Source organism: Arabidopsis lyrata (assembly GCF_000004255.2).
Source record: "Arabidopsis lyrata subsp. lyrata unplaced genomic scaffold ARALYscaffold_1, whole genome shotgun sequence".
Classification (NCBI taxonomy): Eukaryota; Viridiplantae; Streptophyta; class Magnoliopsida; order Brassicales; family Brassicaceae; genus Arabidopsis; species Arabidopsis lyrata.
In genome coordinates, this window is record NW_003302555.1 from 13,823,520 (window position 1) to 13,847,281 (window position 23,762).

The window sequence follows — 23,762 nt, forward strand, 5'->3', positions numbered from 1 at the left end:
AATAGTTGTTGAAATAATTCTCGATTGGCCCCAAAACAAAAACATCCAAAAGAGGAATGGTTTAATGAATAATAACTCTTTTTTTGTATTTTGATTCAACAGACATCATATTATAAACCCAAAAACCGAAAAAAAAATTGAAATTCGGATGGAAAAAAAAACATATTTACTCTTTCCAAAGTTAAGAAAGGCATCATCTTATATAGTTTACTTAAGAAAAACATAATTACTTATGAGATCACTACTCATCTTTTTAAAAACATGCATTGCTTCAAAGAAATTATGTTAAGAAAAACATAATTACTCTATCCAAACATAATTACTTATGAGATCACTACTCATCTTTTTAAAAAACATTGCTTCAATAAAATCTAATGATACCTTGCAGTCTTGTAGAAGATTAGGAATTATGTAGCAAACTAACTACTCTTGATATACACAATCACTTATCATTTATCAAATATAAATAAATAAAATTCTGAGCACTTTTTTCAGGGTAGAAGAAAGTGACCCTTGTTTGAAAATTCCAACAATTAGAAAATTTAGGGCCAAGGGATAAGTACTAGCTACAAATTTAACCTTTTTGTTTTGTTTGGTGAGAAGGTTAATCATTGTAGAAAACGTTGCTTTCGGAAACACTGTAAATTTGTGTTATGGCCTTAAGGGTCAATAGTTAGATTTCAAAGATGTAAAAAATATCCTTAATTAGACTACTTATTATGTTCCCATCGCTGATGCATGTGTGAGACTTACCTTAAATGGACCTACGCGGCAAAAAGAAAGAGTGCCACAAAATCTACTCTTTGTGTTGTTATTGGTGCAAATCAGTGGATAAAGATTAGGGCTCGAACCGATTCATTGGCCCAAAAAAAACATAAGATTACTACTTTTGTTTTTAAGTAAAATTAATATTGCAGAATTTCCTCAAGTGATTACAACACCACGACGCATGTATGGCATCATCAAAGAAAAGGATTATAGATGACTAGACGCACTGATCCTTCTTCCTTTTTTTTTCTTATGAATGATTTTACTATATAAAAAATTGTAACTTGTGATAGATTTGCACTTCTCCTCCTACAAATGCGTTCGTCAACATCTTTGCTTTCGTACGGTAAAACGACATCTCTCGTTGAAACAAATTGCGTTTGATCATTTAAGTCTTTTATTTTTGTATAAGAATTGTTTGTATAGAATATTTTCGAAAACGTTTGTTGCATTTTTTTTTTTTGGAATCAATGTTAAATATTTATACTATTTTCGCAAGTTTTTGACAAAATATTACAAGAAAATACAAAGAGCAGAAGAAAAAAAAACTTAAAAACACAGCAAAAACTACAACACAACCCAGACGCATTTAAATTTATAACAACTTTTTTTAACAAAAAAAAAAAAAAAAAACTACAACACAACAAACACAACACAAATAGTTAAGCATAAGCGAAAATTCTACTAACAGAATCTCGAAAATAACGTTGATTTTGAACCACGAAACTCAGATATTCACGTGATTTTCTCCGCAGCTCGAAAGAGTTAGAGTCTTTGTCATTGTTTCCACGAGTCCTCATCATAGTTGCATTTTTTGATGGACAGCTTAATTATGCTAGCTTCTCTCTAATCTATAGGCTAACATTCGTGTATGCAAAATTTTTTTTGGCAATATCAATATACTTTAACAAAAAATATCAGTATCCTTTAATTTTCAGCTTATTACTGATATAATCAATTAAAATCCATTTTCTCATTTTTTTTTTCTTTATATGCGGCCCCAATGATAATACTTCGGTCAACAATATGAAAGTAAAACCAGCCGCTCAAATGTATCCTTCATGAGTTCATGTTATCTTTTTTTTTTTTTTTTTTGATAACCCAGGTATCCGGGCCGAAGTCCGACTAGCACCAAGGCTTGAGGCCGGTTCCCTTTCAGGCCGTCCGAACCCAACGCTTAGTATGTTTCCTGGAGGCCTGCAGCCGCCATGTGAATACCGCAGTGGCCAACGCTAGCCCTCGAACTGCGGGCACCATATTAGAATTACCTCCTCAAGTGCCACTAGCCCAACCCACGTTGGTTTTCATGTTATCTTTCAGTCAATAATTCTCATATATAAACACTTCTTATATATTATTCCCATTAAAATTATAATTTTTTGGATTTTACGTAACAACTGCAGATTCATATGCTGATATATATGAGTCTCACCTAAATCATTTATATTTCTAAACTCATAGAGGCAGTGTATGTGTTGACCCAACATCGAATGCTCACTTACGAAAATTTTCTTTGGAACAAGCTTGAATCTTTACTCCCAAATTTGATTATCCGATGATCATTTATTAAATATTATCGAGATTAGTCCAAACCAAAAGAGATTATGAGCCTTAGATTTTGAATTTTATTGGTAAAAGAAATTGAACGATAAACGTTACATAAGTCAAGTAATGCCTAGCTATAATAGTTTTAAGAGAAAAAAAAATCGGTTAACTACTTCCGAGACATACTTCTCATTTTGATTTTGAATCCAGTCTAATTTTGAAAAGTACATTCAAATCTTTAAATCCATTAGTGATATTATACGTTGACACACGCAATTGTATATACAATATTCTTGAATTTTAAATATAAATTCTAGAATATATTACGATCACCAGACTGATCAAAATCTTTGGGACAACTTGAACCCACATTTGACTTTTCTTGGTCAAACATTTTGGCATCATGCATGATCTTCTCTATAAAAACCAAAAGGCCTCAACGACATCCATTAACTCAATCATTTATTTATTTTTATTGTATTTCGACGTTCAATCTCTAAAAATGAAATATACATTGATTCTTTTTCTCTTTTTCGTTGTCTTCATATGGCAATCAAGCTCATCATCAGCAAACTCGGAGACTTTCACACAATGCCTAACCTCAAACTCCGACCCCAAACATCCCATCTCCCCCGCTATCTTCTTCGCCGGAAACCGCTCCTACTCCTCCGTATTACAAGCCAACATCCGTAACCTCCGCTTCAACATCTCCTCCACTCCCAAACCCTTCCTCATAATCGCCGCAACACATGAATCCCATGTGCAAGCTGCGGTTACTTGCGGCAAACGCCACAACCTTCAGATGAAAATCAGAAGCGGAGGCCACGACTACGACGGCTTGTCATACGTTACGTACTCTCGCAAACCGTTCTTCGTCCTTGACATGTTTAATCTTCGGTCCGTTGATGTTGACGTGGCGAGTAAAACCGCATGGGTCCAAACCGGTGCCATTCTTGGAGAAGTTTATTACTATATATGGGAGAAGAGCAAAACCCTAGCTTACCCCGCTGGGATTTGTCCGACAGTTGGTGTCGGCGGCCATATTAGCGGTGGAGGTTACGGTAACATGATGAGAAAATACGGTCTCACCGTAGATAATACCATCGATGCAAGAATGGTTGACGTCAATGGTATAATCACTATCTCTAGCTTCATCATTTTTTATGCTAATTAAATTTTATCGTATGAATCAATGTCCTAAAAGATCAACAAACTCATTCGGATAATGAATTTGGTCACATCGATTAAAAAATTGGTCAACATAAAATTAACCAAGCAATCAATAGACAATCACTTATAGAGTATCAACCTTTGACAGAATTATAACTTTCTGTTACATTTTTATTTACCTGAATATTTATATTTATATGTCCTCAATATATGTGAAAATTTTCAGGAAAAATTTTGGATAGAAAATTGATGGGAGAAGATCTCTACTGGGCAATAAACGGAGGAGGAGGAGGAAGTTACGGCGTCGTTTTGGCCTACAAAATAAACCTCGTCGAAGTCCCTGAAAACGTTACCGTTTTCAGAATCTCCCGGACGTTAGAGCAAAACGCGACGGAGATTGTTAACCGGTGGCAACGAGTCGCACCGGAGCTTCCCGACGAGCTCTTTATAAGAACAGTCATCGACGTAGTAAACAGCACCGTTTCATCTCAAAAGACCGTCAGGGCAACATTCATAGCTATGTTTCTTGGAGACACAACAACGCTTCTGTCGATATTAAACCGGAGATTCCCAGAATTGGGTTTGGTCCGGTCTGACTGTACCGAAACGAGTTGGATCCAATCTGTGCTATTCTGGACGAATATCCAAGTGGGTTCGTCGGAGAAACTCTTACTCCAAAGGAATCAACCCGTGAACTACCTCAAGAGGAAATCAGATTACGTACGTGAACCGATTTCAAGAATCGGTTTAGAATCGATTTGGAAGAAAATGATCGAGCTTGAAATTCCGACAATGGCTTTCAATCCATACGGTGGTGCAATGGGGAGGATATCATCGACGGTGACTCCGTTCCCATACAGAGCCGGGAATCTTTGGAAGATTCAGTACGCAGCGAATTGGAGAGAAGATAGGTTAACCGACCGGTACATGGAATTGACGAGGAAGTTGTACCAATTCATGACACCGTTTGTTTCCAAGAATCCGAGACAGTCGTTTTTCAATTACCGTGATGTTGATTTGGGGATTAATTCTCATAATGGTAAAATGAGTAGCTACGTTGAAGGTAAGCGTTACGGGAAGAAATATTTCGCAGGTAATTTCGAGAGATTGGTGAAGATTAAGACGAGAGTTGATCGTGGTAATTTCTTTAGGAATGAACAGAGTATTCCTGTGTTACCATAAGTGTATTTATTTGATAATTGGTTAGTGAAATTTGTTGTTGTATAATGATTATATGTTGTATGTTTATTTATTTTAAGTTTGATATTAAATAAAAATAGTATAATAAGATGAATATTTGATTATGTTGATAAAGAAAATACGATCATACCGTTCTAGTTTAAGTACTTGTTCTAGTTCGTAAGCACTTATTTGCCATAATAATAACAAATTAATGGTAACATTTTTTATTGATCAATTAATAAATTAATATGGTTATTGTAAAAAGACAATAATAGTTGTTTTATAGCTATTGATTATGTCTCGATTCATATATGATATTAAAATCCTTGATTAGATAACATACTTAATTATTGGAGATTGCACTCTCTCTTTTGATGATAGAGATTGCATTCTTGACAAAAGTGATCAATTATTTAAAGAAAAAAAAAAACAGAAGATTTTTTAGTTTAGAAAACTGATGTTACTTTGAATTTATACGATCTTCAAAAAATTGAAACTAATTAAAAAATATTCAAGTCTTTCTTATTTTTTTCCTTTCCGGCAAAAAGGATACAGATGAAGATCATGCCATTTATTTAGAATCTTGTTTCTATTAATTAAAGTTCAAAAAATAGACCGGATAAAGTTGAGCTTATAAATTAGGATTATATAAAACAGATATAGATATGAATCGCCATATTAAGCATTAAACCTCCATATTGAGTAATTGACTAATTTATAAAGATATAAAATCTGCCAAAAAGATATGCATTTACAAGAATAGCCGATTCTATTCATGTCGAATTAACAAATATATAAGAGTACAAACCCCTAAACAAATCTTTCAAACCAATACTCAACAAAAGAGAAGAAGAATGGCATCTCTAACAACTCAAACCCTAATCATCACCATTTTTCTTCTCGCAATCCCAAGATCATTCGCATCACCACCATCACTCGAAGACGTTTTCGCACAATGCTTAGCTGATTTTAAACCTTCAAATCCAAAATCCCCAATCCAAAACTTCATCTACACTCAACAAAGCCCTAATTTCCTCACAATCCTTAACAATTACGTCCGTAATCTTCGTTACTTCAACAACACGACACGTAAACCCGTCGCGATTGTAGCTGCGGCGGATGTCACTCACATCCAGGCTACAATCACTTGCGCCAAGAATCTCGGCCTCCAGCTCCGGATACGCAGCGGAGGCCATGACTACGACGGTATGTCGTATTTATCAACCATTGATTTCGTTGTCCTAGACATGTTCAATCTCCGGTCTATCAATATAGATCCTAAACTCGACACCGCGTGGGTCCAATCCGGTGCTACGCTTGGAGAGATCTACTACGGAGTCGCCAACAAAAGCAATGATCTTCGTGGATTTCCTGCCGGAATCTGCCCTGGTTTAGGCGCTGGTGGACATTTTAGCGGTGGCGGTTATGGAAACATGATGAGGAAATACGGTTTATCGATCGATAACATTATAGACGCTAAGATCGTTGACGCTAAAGGAAGAGTCTTGGACCGGAGCTCAATGGGAGAAGATCTTTTCTGGGCCTTACGTGGTGGTGGAGCTGCTAGTTTCTGTGTTGTCTTAGCTTGGAAGATTAAGCTTGTTCCGGTGCCGACTAAAGTCACAGTCTTCAACGTTGAAACGGTTGGAAACAGAGGAAGTGTGAACATCACGGAACTTGTAACCAAATGGCAAGAGATCGCAGACAAGATCGACAACGATCTGTTCATAAGATTAACTTTAGGCTCAAGCAACAAAACCGTGAAGGCTTCTTTCATGGGAATGTACCTCGGAAACTCATCGAAGCTTCTAGAAATCATGAACGCGAAATTCCCTGAGCTTGGTCTGAACAAAACAGAGTGTATAGAAATGAAATGGATCGAATCGGTTCTGTTCTGGCTCGGTATCCCACCAGGTACAGCACCAACAACGAGTATGCTAAACCGGATCCCGCAAAAGCAAATCTACCTCAAGAGAAAATCCGATTACGTCCAAAAACCGATTTCAAGAACCGGTTTAGAGTCGATATTCAAGGTCCTGACAGAGAACGAGAACGTGACAATGGCTTTTAACCCTTACGGAGGGAGGATGAGCGAGATTCCATCGACCGAGACCGCTTTCCCGCACCGAGCAGGAAACATGTTCAAGATTCAGTACGCAGCAAACTGGTTCGTGCCAGGGGAAGCAGTGGCTAAAGATTGCTTGAGCCAGACGGAAAGAGTGTTCGAGGCAATGAGCCCTTACGTGTCAAAGAATCCAAGAGAAGCGTTTTTGAACTATAGAGACGTCGACATTGGCAAGAGCTTGAATTCGACGTACGAGGAAGGTAAAGTGTACGGAGTTAAATATTTTAAGGATAACTTCGAGAAATTGGTTAATATCAAGAGCAGAGTTGATCCCGACAACTTTTTCCGGTACGAGCAGAGCATTCCAGTGCTCTCCAGCCACTAGAGACTAGAGACACACTTCTATTGACAAGTTTTACCAAAATTTATATTTTACTATTAACATGCAAGAAATAATATAAGTATTTGATGTAAAATGCGAAGAGTTTTTGAGCTCTCTGTTTTTATCGAATTCAGACTTGAACCTCTGTCTCCGATTAGAAGATGAGGTAGTCAATTGTTTTCCTGTATATGTATTATGCACTTTCGAAATTTATATTTATATGACAAAAAAAGATGTCTTTTTTACTTTTCTTTATTTTCACTCCAGTAAAAAATGTGTTGGAATTGTCAATTGGAATCGGTCACTTAGCCGGATCACGTATTTTGTACTTTTGAACACAAAATTCACAAATGAGTCATAATGGAAAAGAACAAATAAATATGTTTTTAACTATATACATGTAATTATTTGACTTTTACAAACTATATATTTAGTTAAACTATACATCAGCCAAGCACTATGTGTATAAAAAATAATATGTCAACTAATGAATATTTACATGTCCTTTAAAAAAATGAATTTTCAAAGAGAGTCCTCTATTTTCGTATATAGAGGATAACACACCCACATGCACGCAAGATGATATATTTATTGACTAAGATAATCACCGAAAACGGTCAACGCATAATTTGATAAACAAGACTTGCACGATACATAGATCTGGATCATAGACATAAATCTCTAACGAATCTCAACATATACAAATGATTAATAAAAAACTCGATCCGTACTAGCTCACGCCTAAGCTAAATTAAAAACTATTCTATTAATCTCCAAATCTTTCATATATATGAACACTGCAAACTCTAAACTTTGAAAAGTCATATATTTAGATAATGACGCGTTATCGGCTATCGCTTACCGGAGTGCTCATAAATACAATAACAATATGTAAAAGTCAAAGTCAAATAATATTTAGTCCCCTATAACTTTTAGAGCATGCACATAGTTGATGAATATCATTAACAATTTTTTAGTATTAATTTTAATGTTTGTTTATTATTTGAGATTTTTTATGATACGAAAAAAACTTGTAGCTGTCAAAACAAACGTGAAATAAATAAATATATATATGACGTCAAAAAGTGTGTATATATCCGGGAGATTTTTTATCAAGAAAGAATCAGTGTATAAAGAGAATGATTAATTCCTAATCCTCACAATTAAAAATTTGGTGTTAAAAACAAAAAAAATCTCTACGAGTTTGATTATTTGTTTTGATCTCTAGTAATTTCTCATGAACCTATAGAGGGAAATAGATAGTTTCGAAAACTTTGTCTGATTAACTTTTGAAAACTACTGTCTACTTTACTAAAAGTCTAAAACTATCTATACTAATATATTTCACTTAGGTTCGGATAAGATAGTCGGACTAATACTTAATTCATTGACAATCTTTGATATTATAGAAAAAAATTAATTAATCTCTTCTCTATATAAATACTCAAAAACGAGCTTTCAAAAATATAATCCAAACTCCAAAAAATAAACAGAGCAAAAAAATGGAGAAATGGCTCGTGATCTCTCTGCTACTACTGATCTCAACATCAATCACAACTTCACAATCCGTGACCGATCCAATAGCTTTCCTTCGATGTCTCGATAGACAACCAACGGACCCAACAAGTCCTAACTCCGCCGTCGCTTATATCCCAACAAACTCTACCTTCACCGCCGTCCTCCGCCGCCGTATACCAAACCTCCGTTTCGACAAACCCACCACTCCTAAACCCATCTCCGTCGTTGCAGCCACCACGTGGACACACATACAAGCTGCTATAGGATGCGCACGGGAGCTCTCTCTCCAAGTCAGGATCCGAAGTGGTGGCCACGACTTCGAAGGACTCTCTTACACTTCCACCGTCCCTTTCTTTGTCCTGGACATGTTCGGTTTTAAATCCGTGGACGTGAATCTAACCGAGAGAACGGCTTGGGTTGATTCTGGTGCTACCGTCGGTGAGCTTTATTACCGGATAGCTGAGAAGAGTAATGTTCTTGGATTTCCGGCGGGTTTGTCTACGACATTGGGCGTTGGTGGACATTTTAGCGGTGGAGGGTACGGTAATCTGATGAGAAAGTATGGATTGTCGGTGGATAATGTTGTTGGCTCCGGGATCGTTGATTCGAACGGGAATATCTTCACCGATCGGGTTTCGATGGGGGAAGACCGTTTCTGGGCAATTCGAGGAGGTGGTGCAGCGAGCTACGGTGTTGTACTCGGCTACAAGATCCAGCTAGTACCGGTGCCGGAGAAAGTTACGGTATTTAAAATCGGAAAAACCGTCAGAGAAGGAGCGGTTGATCTTATAATGAAGTGGCAGAGTTTTGCTCATAGTACCGATCGGAATTTGTTCGTGAGGTTGACGTTGACTTTGGTCAACGGTACGAAGCCTGGTGAAAAGATGGTTTTGGCTTCGTTTATTGGGATGTATTTAGGCCGGTCGGATAAGCTGTTGACCGTGATGAACCGGGATTTCCCGGAGTTGAAGTTGAAGAAAACCGATTGTACCGAGATGAGATGGATCGATTCGGTTCTGTTTTGGGACGATTATCCGGTTGGTACACAGACTTCTGTGCTGCTAAACCCGGTCGCAAAAAAGTTGTTCATGAAACGAAAATCTGACTACGTGAAGCGTCCGATTTTGAGAGCCGGCATCGATTTGATACTCAAGAAATTGGTAGAGGTTGAGAAAGTTAAAATGAATTGGAATCCGTATGGAGGAAGAATGGGTGAGATCCCGAGTTCGAGGACACCTTTCCCACATAGAGCAGGCAATTTGTTCAACATTGAGTATATCATAGACTGGTCCGAAGCTGGAGATAACGTCGAGAGAAAATATTTGGCACTCGCGAATGAGTTATACGGATTCATGACCCCGTACGTGTCTAGTAGTCCGAGGGAGGCGTTTTTAAATTACCGTGACCTTGACATAGGGTCAAGTGTTAAGTCCACTTACCAGGAAGGTAAAATCTATGGGGTTAAATACTTCAAAGACAATTTCGAGAGACTAGTGGATATTAAAAGCACGATAGATGCGGATAACTTTTGGAAAAACGAACAAAGCATTCCGGTTCGAAGTTAATAAGTACATGACGAATGTTGTGAGTTGTGATCCGATCCTGTGACATGGTATATCAAGACTTTTAGTAAATAAAAAATGGAAAAGAAAAAAATGTATTAAAATCTTTGGTTCTATATAGTACTATTTGTTATTAATAAATGTATTGTGAACTATATTTACCAAAAAAGTTGTATCATGAACTTCTGAATTTCTTACATGTCATTGAACAAGTGTTTTCGTTTATTTCTTACATGACAGGATAACTATAGGTGTATAACACACTCATACGTGCACGGAAAGATGTATACATTCATTGACCAAGACATTCAACGTTTCTCTATATACTACGTACGGACAACGCGGGATTTGATAAAACAAGACTTGCCCGATACACAGATCTGCTCAAATACATATTCCTTTCCGTACTTCATCATGCATAAGCTACAAATATATCTATTAATCTCCTAAATCTTGCATATATAATAATATAATATGAACACTGCAAACAATAAACTTTGAAAAGTCATATATTTAGATAATGACGCGTTTTGGCTATCCGGAATGCTCAAGTCAAAGTCAATTATATATAGTCCACTATAACATTTAATCCGGACTAAGAACTTTAGCTAGAATAGAACGCGTGAAACAAAATTTGTATATACATGTTTTTATAACCACAAATCTCATACCAAAACCCATATTAATTACAGTAACTTATAACCCAAGAAATATTGCCTAATGGTTACTGGACCTAGGATCTACGGAAGTGAATGTATTCCTCTAATTTCAATGTGCTTGAAATCAATTCTCACCTGTCCACTTGAGCGTCCAGGTTTTGATACAGATGCTTAACATGTGGTGGGTTTGCCGGTAATAGAAATTTGTTTGATATCTATAGTGGCAACACATATTTCAACATAACGATATGTAAGAATGTTCACTTAGGTTTTAGATAAGATGGTCGGACTAAAATAGTTACTTACTTGTAACTTGTAAGCTTTGAGTCTTTGACATTGAATAATTGTTTAATTTTGGGTGACACACATTGAAGGATAATTAATCAACTTTTTATGGATTATTAAATTAACTAAAGTGTACTATTGAACAAATGAGAACCTTGGATTACCCAAAAAGGATTGTTTACAGAAGTGTACTATTACAGTATTACCAAGTTTTCTTTTTCTTTTTCTTTGGCGCAGATATTTGTATACAAAACTAATCCACCATCAAATACAAGAAGAGATTTCGATATACAAAAGAAAATCAAATAAATTAGGGATGATTGCATTTTTTAAAAAAATTTGCCAGCTGATTGTCTACAGAAGTATATACTATAATAAGGGAAATAAATAAATAATTCATTGAACAGATAAGAACCTTGGACTTGGATCACTAAAAACCCGGCCTCTCTATATAATACACACAACACAAGCTTTACAAAATTTATAATCCAAACTCCCAAAAATAAACATCAAAATAAAAATAAAAATGGAAAAATTACTCATAATTTGCTTGTTACTAATCTCAGTTTCAGTTGCAACTTCCCAGTCCCAAACCGATCCGGAGACTTTCCTCCGATGTCTCGTAAGAGAAGGATCAAACCCTCAGGTTTTCATCTCCGACGTCACCTACATCCCATCAAACTCCTCTTTCACCACCGTCCTCCGCCGCCGCATACCTAACCTCCGTTTCGACAAACCCACCACCCCAAAACCCATCGCCATCATCACCCCTACCACATGGTCACACATTTCTCCGGCGCTAGCTTGCGCACGCTTACTCCCTGTCCAAGTCAGAATCCGAAGTGGCGGTCATGATTTCGAAGGACTCTCTTACACCTCCACTGCTCCGTTCTTTGTCATCGACTTGCTCAACTTCAAATCCGTTGACGTGAATCTCACGGAAGGAACGGCTTGGGTTGATACCGGCGCCACAATCGGAGAGCTTTATTATAAAATCGCTGAGAAAAGCAATGTTCTTGGATTTCCGGCGGGTTTGTGTACTACATTGGGCGTTGGTGGACATATTAGCGGCGGAGGGTACGGAACTATGATGAGAAAGTATGGTTTGTCGGTGGATAACGTTGTCGGGTCCAGGATCATAGACTCTAACGGGAATACCTACTTCGATCGAATGTCCATGGGGGAAGAGCTTTTCTGGGCGGTTCGAGGAGGTGGAGCCGCAAGTTTTGGTATCGTGATGGGATATAAAATCCGGTTGGTTCCGGTGCCGGAGAAAGTTACAGTTTTTAGCGTTGGAAAAACCGTCGGAGAAGGAGCCGTTGATCTTATAATGAAGTGGCAGAATTTTTCTCACAGTACGGATCGGAATTTGTTCGTGAAGCTGACTTTGACTTTGGTCAACGGTACAAAGCCCGGTGAAAAAACGGTTTTAGCGACTTTCATTGGGATGAATTTAGGCGGGTTGGATAAGACGTTGAACGTGATGAACCGGGATTTCCCAGAGTTAAAGCTGAAGAAAACCGATTGTACCGAGATGAGATGGATCGATTCGGTTCTGTTTTGGGCCGGTTTTCCGATTGGCACACCAACTTCTGTGTTACTAAACCCTAGAGTTACAAAAAAGTTGTTCATGAAACGGAAATCAGACTACGTGAAGCGTCCGGTTTGGAGAACCGGCCTCGGTTTGATACTCAAGAAATTGGTTGAGGTTGGTAAAGTTGAAATGAATTGGATTCCATATGGAGGAAGAATGGGGGAGATCCCGAGTTCGAGGACACCTTTCCCACATAGAGGAGGAAATTTGTTCAACATTGAGTATATCATAGACTGGTCGGAAGCTGGAGATGACGTGGAAAAGGATCATTTGGCAAGTGCAAGTGAGATGTACAAATTCATGACCCCATACGTGTCTAGTAATCCTAGGGAGGCGTTTTTGAATTACCGTGATCTCGACATAGGGTCAGGTGTTAATTCCACGTACCAGGAAGGTAAAATCTATGGGACTAAATATTTCAAAGACAATTTCGAAAGGTTAGTGGATATTAAAACCAAGTTCGATGAAATAAACTTTTGGAGGAACGAACAAAGTATTCCGGTTCGAACTTAATAACACGAATGTTGTGACTTGTCACTTGTGATGTGTATTAAAATTTTCAGCAAAATAAACAAGGATATGTATTAAGATTTGCTTCGATGTATCGTTGTCAAATGTATCATGAATTGATCTCTGATTTGATGATAATAAATACAAGTGGTTGTTCTCCTACATTGCTAATGAGGTAATTCTATTAAGAAGATACATGGATTGTTCATTTGTTATAACTGATTTTGAATGAAAAGATCATAATTCATATTAACACACATGTCTTTTGTGTATTTCATGCACACTTCTGATTTTTGTTTACAAAAATTTAGATATCATTATGATTTCAAGATTTGGCTGATTAATTCTTGATTATATCCTTTGCTTTTTTATATCCTACCATTTTTGTTTCAAATATTCACAATTCAACGTTTTTATGTACCCTCGCCAATTCCCATAAAATTTTAATTAGATGTCCTAATATTACGTCAAATTTAGTTAAATAACATAAACTTACCAATTATTACCATTGTCAAAGTTGGAAATATTTGACCGAAAATTCAAAAGTAACCCACACTTTCTCAATTAGCCAAAAATTCTCTATTAATCCAAATCTCTAACAAAAAAACTCAAAAGTGAAAATAAAATAAAAATAAAAGAATGGACAAAATCTATCTTTTCTTTCTTCTCTTTTTCGCTGCATCGTCCTCTATATCATTGAGTTCTGCAGATTCCGTAACTATCTACGAAGATTTTGTCCGATGTTTCAAAAACGTGACAACTATCTCCGACGATGATCTCTCCGCCGTCGTTTTGCCACGTACCAGCGTTTCCTTCACTCCTACCTTACGCGCCTACATCAGAAACGCGCGTTTCAACACCTCCTCAACGCCAAAACCGTCGATCATCATCGTGCCACGTGTCGATTCCCACGTTCAAGCCGCCGTGATCTGCGCCAAAACGCTGAATCTCCAGCTTAAGATCCGTAGCGGTGGTCATGACTACGACGGTCTCTCTTACGTCTCCGCCGTGACGTTCCTCGTCCTTGATCTCTCTAATTTCCGAAACATCACCGTTGATATAACCGATGACGGAGCAGGATCCGCTTGGGTTCAAACCGGCGCGACGCTCGGCGAGCTTTACTACCGGATCTGGGAGAAGAGCGAGGTTCATGCTTTCCCCGCCGGAGTCTGTCCTACCGTCGGCGTCGGAGGACACGTAAGCGGTGGTGGATATGGACACATGATTCGAAAATTCGGTCTCACTATAGATCACGTCGTTGACTCCACAATCGTCGACGCTAACGGTCAAATTCACGACCGGAAATCTATGGGAGAGGATCTTTTCTGGGCGATTCGCGGCGGAGGCGGCGGAAGCTTCGGCGTTATTTTAGCTTTCAAAGTGAAACTCGTGACGGTTCCAAAAACCGTAACCGTTTTCAGGGTTGATAAATCGGTTGACGAAAATGCCCTTGACATGGTTCATAAATGGCAATTCGTAGCTCCAAGAACCGACCCGGGTTTATTCATGAGAGTGTTGTTATCCTCTCCGACGCAGAACAAAACACGTACCGTGAACGCTAAACTCAGGGCGTTGTATCTTGGAAGAGCTGACGACGTCGTTTTAAAGATGACGGAGGAGTTTCCGGAGTTGGGTTTGAAGAAAGAAGATTGTAAGGAGATGACGTGGATCCAATCACTCTTATGGTGGATGAATCATGTAGACGTGGATAAAGTAAAACCGGAGATTTTGCTCGAGAGAGAACCGGATTCGGCTAAATTTCTCAAGAGGAAATCGGATTACGTTGAGAAGGAGATGACCAAACCGGAATTAAACCGGTTGTTTCAGAAATTGGCGACGTTAGATAGAACCGGTTTGGTTTTGAATCCGTATGGAGGAAATTTAAACGTGACCGCAGTGAATGAAACAGCGTTTCCGCATCGGCACAAACTATATAAGATCCAGCATTCGGCGACTTGGCCCGATGCTGGACCGGAAGCGGAAAGACTTTACATTGGTAATTTAAGAACGACCTATAAATTCATGACTCCGTTTGTGTCGAAGAATCCTCGAAGTTCGTATTTGAACTATAGGGATATTGATATAGGGGTTAATGATCATGGAGAGGATAGTTATCGAAAGGGAGAAATCTACGGGAGGAAGTATTTTGGCGAGAATTTTGATCGATTGGTCCGGGTTAAAACGGCTGTTGATCCGGAGAATTTCTTTAGAAATGAGCAGAGTATACCAACTTTACCTTCTAATAGAAGATAGAAAACTTAAGTCGATGTAAACATAGTAACTTCTCTATAGTGTTTCTTCATGAAACTTGGAATAATTTTTATAATAGATTTAGCTGCAAGCTATATTGTGGCATATACATCACAAGTTTTGAAAAAATACCATCCCTTCTAAGTTCTAAGTTCTAATTTTCTAAACGTTCATTATGTCAACCTATCTAATTGTGATAAAACTTAATCTCGAGTTAAAATTGAAACTATATCATATGTTGGTTTTAGTTTGCTTCATATAAGACTCCATGATTCCATATACCGGAACATAAAAAAAACAAATTAGACTTAACCGGAACTGGAGTTAAAACCAGATCGAACACTCATCCAATAACAAAAAGAAGACAAATAACATTTCAGTAATTATACATAAACACTCTTAAACTAGAATCCACGATACAACAATAAGAAAGGTTTATAGAACAAATATAATGAAAATTATACATTGATGACACGCCATATGATGTGTAAGTTCGGTTTAGTTCCTATCAGTACCGTGCAAAGCAAGGAAAAGACCAATCCAGATAAACACAATCTTTGTGCCGGAGATCTTCAACTTTGAATTTCCATTAAGAAATGGAACGCCCGAGAGATTGTTCTGGTTGAGTCGATTCGTAAAGGGCTGGTTTTGAGCAGAAGAAGAGGACGAAGAAGAAATCGGTTGGTTGAATCCAGTTGATGATGGTTGATTAAACCCGGTTAAAGGTTGGTTTAGAGAAGAAGATGGCTGACCAAGAATTGGTTGGTTGAGTCCAGTTGATGATGGCTGATTAAACCCAGTTAATGGTTGATTTAACCCGGTTAATGGCTGGTTTACAGAAGAAGAAGTAGATGGCTGACCAAGAATTGGTTGGCTTAGTCCAGTTGATGATGGCTGATTAAATCCGGTTAATGGTTGGCTTAACCCGGTTAAAGGCTGGTTTACAGGAGAAGAAGAAGATGGCTGACCAAGAATTGGTTGGTTCTGGTTCACTTGTGGCTTTGTTGGTGAATTGATGACTCCTGTTGGTTCTAATGGTGTGGTGATTTGGGTTACTTGTGCAGCCTCTGAAAATGATGAAACCAGAAGGCACAGAAGAATGATTGTAAGCATACATCTCCCGGTTTTGGCGAATTTCCTATCCATTTTTTTTTTTTGTGATTTTCCAGTATATTTTCCGGTTTACTAAACAGCAGCTCTTATAGACAGACAAATCTGGAGTTGTTAGCTTCTTTAAGGTTGTCTGAGGAGTTGATGGAGAGCAAAAAAGAAAGCAGTTGACCAAACACACAAATCCAACTAAACCAACCAAATAGTGTCTTTGTTTTTGTATCATCTACTACATCACTGTTTTGTGCTTATATGCTGTGTTTTATATACAAGAATGATAGAATTTATCTATAAATACAGAAGAATGGATCAAAAACCGGTTCTCAAACCGAACACGTTACGCCTAATGGAAAGCGAAATCCAAACCATCAAGAACATCCAAATCACTAGAAGAGTTCTTATCTGAAAGATCAACTTTTGGAGAGTTTCCTGTACTTCTACTCAGTGCCCAAATCTTGATTCCTTTCTTGTTCTTCTTCAAGCCGACTAATTCTTGACTCTTACTTAGATTAGGCCCGAATCTTATGCTTTGGACTCTGTCTAACAACAACCTGTCTTCTAAAGAGAGTTGGTTTTTATAGGTGAAGTCAGGGGAGAGGGATAGTTGCGTATTGGAGATGGTAATCTTGTTGGGTGGAGAGACATGGTTGGTTTCTTGAAGCTTAACGCCTTGAACTCGTTTCTTTGATGACTTCATTAGTCGATGAAGCCATACAACGAGTTCGAGTACATATGAATCAACTTTTGGTTTATCCGCGTGATGAAGCGTCTGAAGTCGTGTTGGATTCCCATTGTTCTCGCCTTTTCCTTTTCCTTTCCCAAACTCTATCCTGTTTTCCACATTCGTAGTTTGTCAGATCAGATTCAAGATTCAAGATTCAAAATTCCAGTAGTTGATTGAGAGACTTACCTTGAATTTGCCCATTCACCTACCCATCCGAAGCCTTGATGTGCTCTGTGAAAATTGAATATGATGTGACAAAGAATGAATAAGGAGAAACATATTGAACCAAAAACGATGGTGAAGGAATGCTTACTTGGTAGTGTTTTCGGCAAACGGGACAAGCCATTGAAGCGACTTCTCCATTTCAGCTTTGATCTCAGAGATTGAAAGCTGCATAACACTCAAGTTAGGTAACCAAACAAGAAACAGAACCAAACAATGCCTGACGATATACTAGAGAAACAAAAATCTTCTTTGGACAAACCTCTTCCTCCGGATCAAGAGTTTGCAACCGAGGACGAAGAGCTGTCTTGACGGTAGCAGGTAATGCATTGTACAGCGTGTCCCTTACATTAGAAGGAAGTGATGATGGTCGAGACGCCTAGAAATTTCAAGGATCAGTTTCAAGTAGAGAACATATAAGAATAAGACTGGTGAGAATCTGGAAGCTTACAATACTATCGATTTGTTGGATTAAATTAGCATAGTGTAACGAAAGACCGGCTTCACCTAATCGTTCTCTTCCCTGCTTTCCTTCATTGTCTTTTAACCCTATTGTTAGTTAAGACAATGATAGTTAAGATATGGTTTTCCAGAAGTGGAGTCATTAGTCATTATCAGAGGACCAGAGGTACAAAGAAACATTACCGTTGTTGCCAAAAACTTCCACAATCGTCTGCCGTATATAGCAAACAACATCCACAAGCTTCTCAATTATCTGCAACAAAAGAAAATTTTAGAATAACTGACATATGTACCACACACTCGAATACAACAATTCAAGAATCACTTGCCTCTTCCAGATTCTGGGACCAGAGCGATTTCTTCTGTAAGCTCTTCACGAGTTTCCTCTGTTGTTTTAGTTCATTTTGTAAGATGACAATACCCTCTCCTACATGTAGAAAAAGAAAATGAAATCAAGAGTTCTTGAAAGAGCTAGGACTGATCAAATAAATAGCAAGACCAACCTCTCCGAGGGAGGTTTAAAGACTCTATTTCTGCAAGCTTTCTCCTGTAATCTTGTTCAAACCTATCCAAAGCTTGCAACTCGTGATATAACTCCTGATAAAGCAAATGCAAGTTAATTTCAAATCTCCAAGAAAAAAGTAACAGCTCATTGAAACTTCAACATGGAGATAAGTCATGTAAGAGTTTTGAAAAATAAAACATACAGAAGTGAATCGGGCAAGAGTGACGAGCTCTTGCATCTTTGCCTCTGCCTCATCTTTGAGCAGTTTATGCTGTGAGTTCTCTGTGTCAAGCCTGAAACGTTATAGACCGGTGTACAATGAAAATCTACTGGTACACGAGTGACTAAAAAGCATTGGATAAGGACTTGCTCAACGCAGAACTAAACTTACTTCATAAAATATCGATCGAGATTGTGCCACTGCATATCTTTGCACATATTGCCAAACCTGATAACCTCTCCAGAAAAAAGATCGAGTTCCTCCCTACAAAAAAAGAATATGAATCAAGAAAGAAAATGAACCACAAACAAAACAAATGGAGATAAATTAAAAAACACAAACCTTTTGTCAGAAGCAGCAAGAATTTGCAACTCTGCGGTATCCGTAGAAACCAACTTCTTAACTCCCTTGGATCGCAACATTTCTTTCTTCATAAACTTGAGATTCTCTTCAGACAGAGATTGTAGCAAAGCAGCACCTTTGGCTATTGTGTTGGCCACTTCAAAGGCCAATATAGTGACTTTGCCACCACGGGATGATGTAACACCAGAGAGATACGCGCTGCTCGGGTTCATACGAGACATGCTGCTCCCCAGCGTGTCTAGAACTTCAACCGCCTTCTCTAACCCCATAACCCCAGCCCGTCCCATAAACGAGTTCCTCTGCATAAACTGTTGAAAAAATCAAGAAACAAACTCTCATCAATATAAAGATGAAATCTTTCTCATTAGAACAGTATGATTCATATATGTCCCTAGAGAAATTGTACATCCTAAAAAGCCTTTGAAAACAAAAACCTTAGTAGAATCGTTCCTTAACGGAGGCATCGGACCGAGTTCACCGGAAAAGTTGAAAACAACCTCATCAGGCTTAGAACTTTTCCGCCTCGAGCTTCCGTAATGATCTGAATAATAAGAATCAGAGGTTCTTCTTCTCCTCATCGACTTCAGTTTCCCAGAAAACCCTCTTGTCTTATCATCGTTTGATCTCAACTTCTTCTTATCACCATCTTTGTATACACAAGAACAAGCACCTCCCATTTTTTCTTCTCCAACAAGTTATCTCTCCGATAAAGCTCTAATTTTTAGAGGAAACTAACGGTATTAAAAAAGCAAAAGAGATCAAATGACCCAAAAGAATCAAGAAAATCAAGAATTGCAACTATGGTAGGGACAAAAAGAAAGACTTGGTAAAATGGGAGAGACAAAGTCAGAACAAGGAAGAGTTTTTATTATTATACACCATTCACAAGCTAAGAGGAAGCACCGTGGAATCAATGGCTTCTATTTTCATTTCTCTTTGACTTATCATTTTAAAGAGAAGTCAGAGTCAGAGAGACGACTATTCTTACTTCCTTTTGGCATTTTTTAATTTGTTGTTTATCGAAAGAGAAGAAGACCATTGTTGAAGATATCTCGCCGGCCTTGTTTACATGGAAAGTGACGTGCTTAGGTTTGATTTTTTAGCAATCTTTCTTTTGCTGAAGAATTAGTCCACTTATATTTCAAGCATGATCAAACCTTAATTTCAACGCCAGTGAAAGTATTAAGAGAAAAAAAAAAAATGCTTACTAGCTGAGACGTGGCGGTTTCCGGCGCCGGGAATGTAACCAGTGGTGATTGGGAGATTCTGGTTTAGTTTTGTATCTGATGCTGAAATTGGGTGTACCGTATCGGTTTAATCCTGAACCGGTGGAAATTCCGGTTTAATTCTTGGAAAAACGGAGGAATATTGGAGAATTTATGGTTTGTTGGGGAATTTCGGCATCGATCAATATTCTTTCGTTTTATGTTTGATCAGTGTTTAGTTTTTTTTTTTTTTTTTTTTTTTTTGATTTGCTTGAAGAAGATGAAGTTGGGTGATTGATGATGAGCTCGGACCAACGCAGAGGTGTGGGGAGGTGGAATGTTGAGGCCTGAATTAGTGAATATTGGGCTGTTTTTAAGGCCCATCACAATAAAACTGTAAATATGTAATTTCTCTCTAAAAACAATATCCTTTTAATGTATGTCTTTTGAAGTTAGAGATTTAAATTGGGTTTAATTTTTCAGAGTATGCAAAACTACAAAAAATAATATATCATATATATTGTTGACAGAAATTTTTTTATGATGAAATTAATCATGTTGTTTTATTACATACTAGTTTAATAGCTCGCGCTTTACGCGGTCAAATCAGTTTAGCAAATTATTTTTTACTCAAATGATTAGCATATTGTATTTTTTTTTTAGCAATTAGTTACAAATTTGTGTAGCAGTATTTTGTATATACATTGAGTCAAAAATATTTTTCACATATATATTTACAATGGTTTTTTCACATAGTTTGTCGAGCATTTAATTACCGACTAATAACTTTGTCGACGGATTTTTATGACATGTTACTTTGCGGTGTCATGTATATAATAGTTACCATCTTTCAAAACTGGAAACTGAACCTGAAAGAAGAAAAGAAAATGAGATTATTATATACAAATGCATATATGAATATGGGTAAAGCAAACTATGTCTAACGTATGTAAATTGTAGAGTTGTGTTGATATATAATTCGATTATGAAGTCTGAATAACTTATATCTTATGTCTAACGTATGTAAATTGTAGAAACTTTTTTATGATGAAATTAATCATGTTGTTTTATTACATATATCTTAAAAGTTATATATTTTTAATATTTTTTGTAAATTGATATCAATAAACTAGTGTTTAAAATATTAATGGCCTAACTGATTAGAGATGGTGATTGTTAAAATTAGGATTTATATATATATAAAAAAACCTACACTATGTAAAAAAAAGTCCATCCACAATAGGTGTAAATTTGAAGTTTTTTTGTCAGGTAAGGTCAACGAGAAAAAGAAGTAGTTACGAAGACGGTCGTTTACAAAAATGGCCTATGCCTTTAAGATGATGCATCTACTTGTCAACATTTTTTTTTTTTGTCATCTGATTTGATTAATAAAACATCAGAAAGATACATTGTAAAATTACAAATGCCAGCGGAAGAAATGGATTTTTTCGGAGACAAAGCCCAAACGATGGAAGCAAAGCCCTAAGTTAAAAGGAAACTAAAAGTCCAAAGGAAAGGAAACCTTACATCAAATTCAACCAAAAAAAGATTAAAAACCTTAGTATCAACTCCAAATAGAAGATATCATCAAGCACAAGAAGAGAGGCAAAGAAGGGACTAGCTCAAATGGGAGCAGGTAGAGATAAAACACCAAATGTCAAATTATTGAAGGGGACTGAAGGAAGACCAAACTCATAACAAAGCTCACACCGCCTGGATAAGAATCGGAAAGAACCACGAAAAACCAAAGCCAAACCAACCAGAACCCAGAAACCGGATTGAGAAACCGTCGTGAACACGACTTTCCAAGACAACACCTTAACCTACATACTACATAGAAACTGGCCAAACTCCAATCAAAAGGACCGAACCACTGAAACTAGAACCACCAAGCCAACCTTGAGAGCAGCAAACCGCACAATCACCAAACCATAAACTTCAACCTCTGTATCTCGTTGCTTCATCCCAAATCAGCATAACAGAACGGATCCGAAGCATCAACTAGAGAAAAACCCAAAAGCAAACCAACTAACCCAAAACACTCCCTCCAAATGCAAAATCCGATTGGAAAAGAAATCCCAACTCCGGACACCAAACGTAGGGGCACAACAAAGGAACCCGTCGAGTTGAAAATAAGCAATCCCAAAAGGCAAGATACACCGACCAATGAAGGACACCGAAAGCAAAGGAACTAAACCCTAGAGATCAATCCACTGGGAGACAACTAACCGAAAGGAGAAATGAACAAAAACCATCGAAAGAGAAGGCGAGACATATACCTCCGGAGACAGAGAGCCAAAACCCTCATGAAGAACCAAAGGTAGATCTGAAGCATAAAAATGAGAACCTGAAGCGAAAGCAGTCCAAAGCCCCTCGATGCTCATCAATTCCTCTTGACTACTCAGATCTGAAACGCAAAACATGGATCCGACCTCTACGCGCCAACACTCTTCTTTTCATCAGAAGATATCTCAGATTAGCGGAGAGGAGACTCAAAGGGCAACTACACAAAGAAGACAAAGCTAGAACGAGAACCTATGGCCCTCTCACAGCTCCGGCGAGGAGCACCGGAAGCCGGAGAGGGCAAAACGGAGATGACGTTTTTGGACGGCTAGGGCAACCTCGAGAGAGTTTTTTCTTTTTTTGACATATCGGACCACTTACTACCGCATTTATGATTATGAGTAATTATGAGTAGATTTTTATGTATAATAACTCAATATCATGTAATTTTTATATCAATATTAACTGATGATTTTTTTTTTTTGACATCTTTGGATCGACAAGGCCCGATCCATAGCCAATTCCTACTACGCGGGGTAACTTGATTTAGTGGAGTCGAACTCCGGTGGGGAAGGCGGAGTCAAGTGGACTTAACCACTTGACTAAATGTACATCCCCAATTAACTGATGATTTTTATATCAAGTAATTGATCAATATACAAATTCATCCTCCTTTTTAATTTTTATATCAGAAAACACAAAACTCCATTTCCAATAAAAACATCTTTACATGTCGGTCGTTATATATGGAAATAATAGTATTTTAGTTTTGCTGCTTCATGGTGTCTTTATAAAATTTTATAGATGCGGCATCTATAACAAAAGTTGATTGTGTGCTTGAGATTGTTAATTACAATTTATATTGACTGATTGGTTTATAAATTTCAAGGTTAATGACGACTGTTTTATAAAAAAAAAAGATTCATATTCTTCAGATTAAGAAGGTATAGTGAACTGAATTTCAAAATGTTTTTGTTATCAGTTTCTTATATATAGGATAGAATCACACTTAGAAAAACATTATAATGTTTTTGCCGTGTCTCTTTTTTACTATAGTGTAAAATTAGATACATTCTGATAAAGGCGATATTAAGGATAAAAAGGACTGAAAGTACATTTATCGCCTTTTTCACATCGTCATAATTATAAAACATGTGTGTATCATAACAATCATCAAT

General features: G+C 37.5%; 7 protein-coding genes and 1 long non-coding RNA gene across 9 annotated transcripts; 5 read left to right on the plus strand and 3 right to left on the minus strand.

Annotated features, from left to right (window-relative positions):
• Window positions 1-2,644: 2,644 nt before the first annotated feature.
• On the plus strand, window positions 2,645-4,787 carry LOC9326951 (berberine bridge enzyme-like 8). Its single transcript, XM_002890843.2, has 2 exons — window positions 2,645-3,443; window positions 3,710-4,787. The coding sequence occupies exons 1-2, from the start codon at window positions 2,717-2,719 to the stop codon at window positions 4,663-4,665; spliced, it is 1,683 nt and encodes a 560-aa protein (XP_002890889.2). The 5' UTR covers window positions 2,645-2,716; the 3' UTR covers window positions 4,666-4,787.
• A 585-nt stretch (window positions 4,788-5,372) lies between these two features.
• Window positions 5,373-7,360, plus strand: LOC9326952 (berberine bridge enzyme-like 9). Its single transcript, XM_002890844.2, has one exon. It carries the CDS (start codon window positions 5,520-5,522, stop codon window positions 7,113-7,115), a length of 1,596 nt encoding a protein of 531 aa, XP_002890890.1. The 5' UTR covers window positions 5,373-5,519; the 3' UTR covers window positions 7,116-7,360.
• Window positions 7,361-8,305: 945 nt separating this feature from the next.
• LOC9326953 (berberine bridge enzyme-like 10) lies at window positions 8,306-10,422 on the plus strand. The gene has a single exon (XM_002890845.2). It carries the CDS (start codon window positions 8,615-8,617, stop codon window positions 10,193-10,195), a length of 1,581 nt encoding a protein of 526 aa, XP_002890891.1. The 5' UTR covers window positions 8,306-8,614; the 3' UTR covers window positions 10,196-10,422.
• A 1,010-nt stretch (window positions 10,423-11,432) lies between these two features.
• Window positions 11,433-13,404, plus strand: LOC9326954 (berberine bridge enzyme-like 11). The gene has a single exon (XM_002890846.2). The coding sequence runs from the start codon at window positions 11,663-11,665 to the stop codon at window positions 13,241-13,243; it is 1,581 nt and encodes a 526-aa protein (XP_002890892.1). The 5' UTR covers window positions 11,433-11,662; the 3' UTR covers window positions 13,244-13,404.
• Window positions 13,405-13,776: 372 nt separating this feature from the next.
• Window positions 13,777-15,595, plus strand: LOC9326955 (berberine bridge enzyme-like 12). Its single transcript, XM_002890847.2, has one exon. The coding sequence runs from the start codon at window positions 13,880-13,882 to the stop codon at window positions 15,491-15,493; it is 1,614 nt and encodes a 537-aa protein (XP_002890893.1). The 5' UTR covers window positions 13,777-13,879; the 3' UTR covers window positions 15,494-15,595.
• A 214-nt stretch (window positions 15,596-15,809) lies between these two features.
• LOC9326956 (epsin-1) lies at window positions 15,810-16,732 on the minus strand. The gene has a single exon (XM_002893595.2). It carries the CDS (start codon window positions 16,634-16,636, stop codon window positions 15,989-15,991), a length of 648 nt encoding a protein of 215 aa, XP_002893641.1. The 5' UTR covers window positions 16,637-16,732; the 3' UTR covers window positions 15,810-15,988.
• A 52-nt stretch (window positions 16,733-16,784) lies between these two features.
• LOC9329703 lies at window positions 16,785-20,697 on the minus strand. 2 transcript variants are annotated; one of them, XM_021013488.1, is made up of 13 exons: window positions 20,305-20,697; window positions 19,531-19,810; window positions 19,076-19,404; window positions 18,905-18,997; window positions 18,716-18,806; window positions 18,512-18,605; window positions 18,338-18,435; window positions 18,192-18,261; window positions 17,998-18,095; window positions 17,809-17,925; window positions 17,638-17,714; window positions 17,511-17,555; window positions 16,785-17,430 (listed from the first exon to the last, which is right to left on the minus strand). In XM_021013488.1, exons 2-13 carry the CDS (start codon window positions 19,771-19,773, stop codon window positions 16,944-16,946), a joined length of 1,842 nt encoding a protein of 613 aa, XP_020869147.1. In that variant the 5' UTR covers window positions 19,774-19,810; window positions 20,305-20,697; the 3' UTR covers window positions 16,785-16,943. The 2 variants fall into 2 exon arrangements, with proteins under 2 accessions (XP_020869147.1, XP_020869148.1); XM_021013489.1 differs by lacking the exon at window positions 19,531-19,810 and having other exon boundaries at window positions 20,305-20,695.
• A 996-nt stretch (window positions 20,698-21,693) lies between these two features.
• Window positions 21,694-22,981, minus strand: LOC110224631. Its single transcript, XR_002329134.1, has 2 exons — window positions 22,581-22,981; window positions 21,694-22,124 (listed from the first exon to the last, which is right to left on the minus strand). It is a non-coding gene; the product is annotated as an uncharacterized LOC110224631 (long non-coding RNA).
• Window positions 22,982-23,762: the final 781 nt, after the last annotated feature.

Bases quoted from the DNA above. Each gene is read 5' to 3' on its own strand.
- LOC9326952 (XM_002890844.2), top strand. From the start codon at position 5,520: ATGGCATCTCTAACAACTCAAACCCTAATCATCACCATTTTTCTTCTC.
- LOC9326955 (XM_002890847.2), top strand. From the start codon at position 13,880: ATGGACAAAATCTATCTTTTCTTTCTTCTCTTTTTCGCTGCATCGTCC.
- LOC9326956 (XM_002893595.2), bottom strand. From the start codon at position 16,636: ATGGATAGGAAATTCGCCAAAACCGGGAGATGTATGCTTACAATCATT.
- LOC9329703 (XM_021013488.1), bottom strand. From the start codon at position 19,773: ATGGGAGGTGCTTGTTCTTGTGTATACAAAGATGGTGATAAGAAGAAG. The intron at 18,606-18,715 runs GTATGTTTTATT...TTGCTTTATCAG, and splicing joins CTCTTGCCCGATTCACTTCT to GAGTTATATCACGAGTTGCA. The intron at 17,926-17,997 runs GTAAGCTTCCAG...TGAAATTTCTAG, and splicing joins TCCAACAAATCGATAGTATT to GCGTCTCGACCATCATCACT.
- LOC9326951 (XM_002890843.2), top strand. From the start codon at position 2,717: ATGCATGATCTTCTCTATAAAAACCAAAAGGCCTCAACGACATCCATT. The intron at 3,444-3,709 runs GTATAATCACTA...GAAAATTTTCAG, and splicing joins AAGAATGGTTGACGTCAATG to GAAAAATTTTGGATAGAAAA.
- LOC9326954 (XM_002890846.2), top strand. From the start codon at position 11,663: ATGGAAAAATTACTCATAATTTGCTTGTTACTAATCTCAGTTTCAGTT.
- LOC9326953 (XM_002890845.2), top strand. From the start codon at position 8,615: ATGGAGAAATGGCTCGTGATCTCTCTGCTACTACTGATCTCAACATCA.